Source organism: Mandrillus leucophaeus, unplaced genomic scaffold (assembly GCF_000951045.1).
Source record: "Mandrillus leucophaeus isolate KB7577 unplaced genomic scaffold, Mleu.le_1.0 Scaffold96, whole genome shotgun sequence".
NCBI classification, from domain to species: Eukaryota; Metazoa; Chordata; class Mammalia; order Primates; family Cercopithecidae; genus Mandrillus; species Mandrillus leucophaeus.
In genome coordinates this window covers 3,460,626-3,466,715 of record NW_012110474.1, presented here as the reverse complement: position 1 = coordinate 3,466,715, position 6,090 = coordinate 3,460,626, and the positions used below count along the sequence as shown (strand labels likewise).

The 6,090-nt window shown below is 48.4% G+C and overlaps 1 protein-coding gene across 2 annotated transcripts in view; it reads left to right on the top strand.

Moving 5' to 3' along the window:
* Positions 1-5,539: 5,539 nt before the first annotated feature.
* Positions 5,540-6,090, top strand: part of LOC105532443 (histone H3.3-like) — a 1,165-nt gene continuing 614 nt past the window's right edge. Inside the window, exon 1 of one of the 2 annotated variants that reach the window (XM_011970616.1) lies at positions 5,540-6,058. In XM_011970616.1, coding sequence (XP_011826006.1) covers positions 5,627-6,037 — 411 coding nt within the window. In that variant the 5' untranslated portion in view covers positions 5,540-5,626 and the 3' untranslated portion in view covers positions 6,038-6,058. The remainder of the gene's footprint in view (positions 6,059-6,090) is intronic. The other variant, XM_011970617.1, reaches the window with a different exon arrangement.

The following is a 6,090-nucleotide window of genomic DNA, read 5'->3' as shown; positions in this document are numbered from 1 at the left end:
AGCAGGAGATACTAAATTTAAGAATATATTAAAATTAATATTGAAGCAATTCCACTTCTAGATATTTATCCAAGGGAAATCCTTACAGATGTCCATAAAAAGGGCAAGGATGTAACTTTGTTTGTAACACTGAAAATCTGGAAATAACCTAAATATCCATCAACAGAAGAATCGTTCAATGATGCCATTTCCACCTTATGGCATACTACTAAATATTATTTGTTAAAAAGAAGCGAGAAAAATTCTCTGGGTCATACTCTTTGGTGAAAAGTCAAGGTGCAGAACAATATGTGCAGTAAGATTTCATTTATGTAAAGAAAAAACATGTCTATGTGAATGTATTAAAAAAAGATTGTAATGATACAAACCAAGTTGAGAAGTGATTACCTTTGGGAAGGTATGATGTTGAGAAGTGTGTTAGGGCGTCATTGCTTTATCTGTAGTGTTTATTGTTTTTACACTGACTAGGCTGTACACATATATTATTTGTGCCATTAAGAAGAAAAATACGTATTTTTAAATGCAACTGAACATGGTGGCTTATGCCTGTAATCCCAGCACTTTGGGAGGCTGAGGTGGGAAGATTGCTTTACGAACCAGGGCAACATAGTGAGACCCTGTCTCTACAAAAAATTGAAAAAATTAAAATTAGCCGGGCATGGTTGTGTGTGCCTGTATTCTCGGCTACTAGGGAGGCTGAGGTGGGAGGATCACTTGAGCCCGAGTGATTGAGGCTGCAGTGAGCTGTGATTGTGCCACTGCACTCCAACCTAGGTGACAGAGCGAGACCCTGTCTCTAAAAAAGTTTTTTAAAAAATTTAAATGTAGATTTTTAGGTTTCACCCTAAATCAGAAGAGTCTAGGAATCGACATTTAACTAAATTTTCAGTCCCTGTCCTCTCAGTTGCCTGAGTCAACAGCAAGCTCAGGAGGAAGCAGCCAGCCAGGGGAAGAGCTGGAAACATGATGTGGCCTGGGCAAAAGGCACACTGCAGGATTTCCCCTGTGTGGGGGAGGCAGTGGAGAATTCTGCCTGAGGGTTTTCGGTTTTAAGAAAGCCAAACAAGGCGGGGCGCGGTGGCTCATGCCTGTAATCCCAGCACTTTGGGAGGCCGAGGCAGGCAGATCACGAAGTCAGGGGATGGAGACCATCCTGGCTAACATGGTGAAACCCCAACTCTACTAAAAATACAAAAAATTAGCTGGGCATGGTGGCGGGTGCCTGTGGTCCCAGCTACTTGGGAGGCTGAGGCAGGAGAATTGCTTGAATCCAGGAGGCGGAGGTTGCAGTGAGCTGAGATCGCGCCACTGCACTCCAGCCTGGGTGACAGAGCAAGACTCCATTCAGTGGCTGGAGAAAGTTCCTGTTAATGTCTAGGATGCCTTCTACAGGGCATCGCCATCTCACCCTGGTCCGATCCCACCCCTGGGGGAGTTTATCTGAATCTTGGAAGGGTAAGAGGAGGTACTTGAGATAGTTGCATTTATCAAAAGAGGGCATGAGAATCGAGGTGGGGCATCCTGAAGTGTGGCCAGCCCAGGGAGAGGGCACTGGCCACCATTCCACGTGGAGACATTCTGACAAGGATGAGGTAGGGGACAGGAATAAAGCTAGTGGAAGTTTTCAGTATATTTTCTGAACAGCTTCATCTATAAAACCAGGGGCTTGCCCTGAAAAACGGTCCCTTGTGCCCTGTAAGTCTGTGATCCGCTGAGACTGTCTGCTGGAGGCCAGGCTCATCAAACCCAACAGCGTGGCACCTCCTTGAAATGCTGGTGTGAAGGCCCAGGCCCTGCAGCCTCAAATCAAGTAGGAGAAGGGCTGTGAGCTGGGCATACTCACTCAGTGTGATGGGAGTCAGGTCCCCAGATCCCCAGCCCAGCTTCATGGCTGTTCCCAGGACACTCCTCACAGATCACAAGTCCCTGTTGGATCAGGGACTTGGCTTTCACAACAGTTGAGTCATGCCAAGTCCGCCTGACCTGCCTGGTTGCTTCTGCAGCAGCTGAAGGTCCCATGCCGAGGCTGCCCTGCTGCCCTGCCTAGAGGGGAGGATCTGCAGCCATGCCCTGGCGTGTCTGCTCACCAGCTCCCTTCTGTGTCCCTCCTCGCCAGCAGGGGCAGACTATGAAACGGTTGACAGGGATGTCCAGATCAGAGTTGAAGGCAGGAGCCTTCCATGGCTGGGCCACTGGGGCTGGGGCAAGAGGGACTGAAAAGGAACCCGAAGTATGCCATGCAATTGTTCTGTGGCCAGAAGTTTCCAGCAGGAGGCAAAGGAGAGGAGAAACGGGCATACATGACTGAATGCTCTATTCCCCCAAATTCATAGTTAGAATCCTAACCCCCCATGTGACGGTATTAGGAGGTGGGGACTTTGGGAGGTGATTAGGTCATGAGAGCAGAGCCCTTGCAAATGGGAGCAGAGCCCCTATGAAAGAGACCCCAGAGAGCTCCCTGTTCCCCTCCACCAGGTGAGGACACAGAAAGAAGCCACCATCTCTGAACCAGGAAGCAGGCCCACAACAGACACCAAACCTGCTGGTGCCTTGATCTTGGACTGCCCAGCCTCCAGAGCTGTAAGAAATAAATTTCTAGCTGGGTATGATGGCTCACACCTATAATCCCAGCTACTTGTGAGGCTGAGGCAGGGGGATCACTTTAGGCCAGGAGTTTGAGACCAGCCTGGGCAACACAGATAGACCCCATCTCTAAAAAGGTAAAAACAGGCCAGGCGTGGTGGCTCACACCTGTAATCCCAGCACTTTGGGAGGCTGAGGTGGGTGGATCATCTGAGGTTAGGAGTTCAAGACCAGCCCAGCCAATATGGTGAAACCCCGTCCCTACTAAAAATACAAAAAATTAGCCAGGTGTGGTGGCACATGCCTGTAATCCCAGCTACTGGGGAGGCTGAGGCAGGAGAATTGCTTGAACCTGGGAGATGGAGGTTGCAGTGAGCTGAGATTGCTCCACTGCACTCTAGCCTGGGTGACCAAGTGAGACTCTGCTTCAAAAAAACAAAACAAAACAAAGATAAAAACAACAACAAAAAATTCTGTTGTTTATAAGCCACCCAGTCTATGGTATTTTTGTTATAGCAGCCGAATGGACTAAGACATGTTCAATGACAAATTCATGACCTTCTGCCTGAGAAAGCTTATTCAGTAAGTCTGGGAGGGGCTGAGAAACCTGCATTTTTCTTCTTCTTTTTTTTTTTTCATGTCAGACAGGTAATGTGCAGACATGGTAACAAGGTTCAAGGGTGACACATCTCACACATAGGCATAAACATCCAATTGTCATGTTTAAGAACTGAAGGATCAAAGCCTGCATTTTAAAAGATTATCTTAGTCCAGGTGTGGTGGCTCGTGCCTGTAATCCCAGCACTTTGGGAGGCTAAGACGGGAGGATCACCTGAGGTCAGAAGTTCGAGACCAGCCTGGCCAACATGGAAAAACCCCATCTCTACTAAAAATACAAAAATTAGTTGGGCCTGGTGGCGTTTGCCTGTAATCCCAGCTAGTCGGGAGGCTAAAGCAGGAGAATCACTTGAACATGGGAGGCGGAGGTTGCAGTGAGCCGAGATCATGCCATTGCACTCCAGCCTGGGCTGAAAGATTCTCTTAGATCATGCACAGGCAAATTTGAGAATGGTGATTTTAGATTAACCTGGTTGGGGTTTGTTCAGAAAGCTTGGTCAGAGGTCAGTGTGAGAAAACAGACTTTGTTTCAGCTGTTAGGAGTTTCCCTCCCTGGGATAAGGGGCAACGGCTTGATTCACCTTGTGACCTAGAACCTCAAAACCAGCTCCTTGGTACAGAGCCAGGCTGGAAGTGCAGCTTGAACAGCATCCCCAGGGCTGAGCCCCAGGCACAAGGCCCAGGAGGGGCTGCCAGGCCCACATCTGCAGTCGAGATTCTTACTGGGAAATTCTTACATGTTTGCAAAACGCAGCTAATGTTTCACGCACCGTCTGCATGAGCAGCTGCTTTCTATTCTTGACATGGGCCATAGGATCTCGAACCAGAGTGGACGTGTGTCCACATGTAATACAGACACTCCCTCTCCTGATAAGTCTGAAGCAGGGTATGTCTGTAACTCCAGCTAAGGTAGGGCTCTGCCGGTTCCCTGATCAACCGCGGAAGTCTAAATCAGGCCTTCTGGGTGTACTAGCCAGTTTCAGCAATAGGCGTGAGTGCTTTAATTTTAGACAGAAGCAATCCTAACACTTACAGCAAAGAGCCTTCCCATCAGGCTAAAAGTTCCAGAAAGTTTTATATTACAGCACCAAATCCAGTGTTATGGTTCCAGTCAGTTCAGGAAATAAAAAGTCTACAATTTATTTGGGTCTCCAAGACTCAGAACTCCTGGCCAAAAATGTGCCCTTTGATCTCATCCCTTTAATCTGAAGTATTCTCTAAACGCGTTTCCATTTTAACGAGCACTGCCTTCTACTGGCACAATCCTCTTTACGGAAGAAACTCAGCTTGTGTTTCAGGATTCCAATCCTTGGATTCAATTCAGTGTCATCTATCGGCCCTAATCGGCCCTAATGTGTGCCAGGTTTCTACCCTCACTGAGCTTAGTGGCAAGAAGCAAAACTCAAGGACGTATATATACTAACAGCCACAGCCCGCAGTGCTGTGCAGGGACTGCCTTCAAAAGACCAGAGCCAGGAGTGGGGAGTTCTCCGAGGGTGGCCATCGCTAGGCGTATGAGTTGGGTCTCAAAGAGTGGATAAGCTTTTAAGAGGAGGAGAGAGGGAAAAAGAACAATCCAGGTAGGAGGAAAGAATGGAGTAGCGCAGAGCATGCTTGCAGAGTTGTGGGTAACTCAGCGTGGCCAGGAGATAAGGCAAGGGTGATGGTGGAGGTGATGGGACAGATGAGCCTGGCCAGACAGTGGAGCCAGACTGTAGTGGGCCAGTCTCCCTCGGATTTGCTCAAGTAAAGAGCTGATGTACACAATGCTTCAGAGGAATCTCACAGAAATGGTGCGGGGCAGCATGACTGGACCTCCAGATGCTAGAGTGTGGACAGTAGCTATTCCCAGTCACTCTCTCTGGTGGCCCATAGTTTCTTGCCACTGCTTCTCTCTGCACGCTGTGTCCTCTGATCCCCCATAGGGCAACTCTGGCCCTGACTCAAGCCAACCTGTAGGCCAAGCATTTGTCACCACAGTCTCTTGATTCTTGGTTCCAACTCGACAGAGACAATTTGATTAGCCAGTGGCCAATGGACTGTCTGTCCCCTGGTCAGGTGTCTACCCCTCGAATATCAGCTGTTCTGGTTGGGGGGCAGGGTAGGGGTGTTATACAGTGAAAACATAACCTACTGGGCTCACCCTTCAATAGAAGGGATAGTGTGTGTGAAAGTTGAAAGAAAGAGGCATGGCTGGGCAGGTCCTCCAAAGAGGTCTCCTTCTACTACAGATAGTCAGTGGGAACTATCACTTTTTTTGAGGAGGAAAATAACATAATTAAGGCTGTACTTCTGGAAGATTACTTTCTACCATGTGAAGGATAAGACTGAAGGGGAAGCCGTCGCTCTCTAACGCCAGCGCTGCCTCTCGCTCGCCGAGCTCCAGCCGAAGGAGAAGAGGGGTAAGTAAGGAGGTCTCTGTACCATGGCTCGTACAAAGCAGACTGCCCGCAAATCGACCAGTGGTAAAGCACCCAGGAAGCAACTGGCTACAAAAGCCACTCGCAAGAGTGCGCCCTCTACTGGAGGGGTGAAGAAACCTCATCGTTACAGGCCTGGTACTGTGGCACTCCGTGAAATTAGACGTTATCAGAAGTTCACTGAACTTCTGATTCGCAAACTTCCCTTCCAGCGTCTGGTGCGAGAAATTGCTCAGGACTTTAAAACAGATCTGCGCTTCCAGAGCGCAGCTATTGGTGCTTTGCAGGAGGCAAGTGAGGCCTATCTGGTTGGCCTTTTTGAAGACACCCACCTGTGTGCTATCCATGCCAAACGTGTAACAATTATGCCAAAAGACATCCAGCTAGCACGCCGCATACGTGGAGAATGTGCTTAAGAATCCACTATGATGGGAAACATTTCATTCTCAAAAAAAAAAAAAAAAAAAAA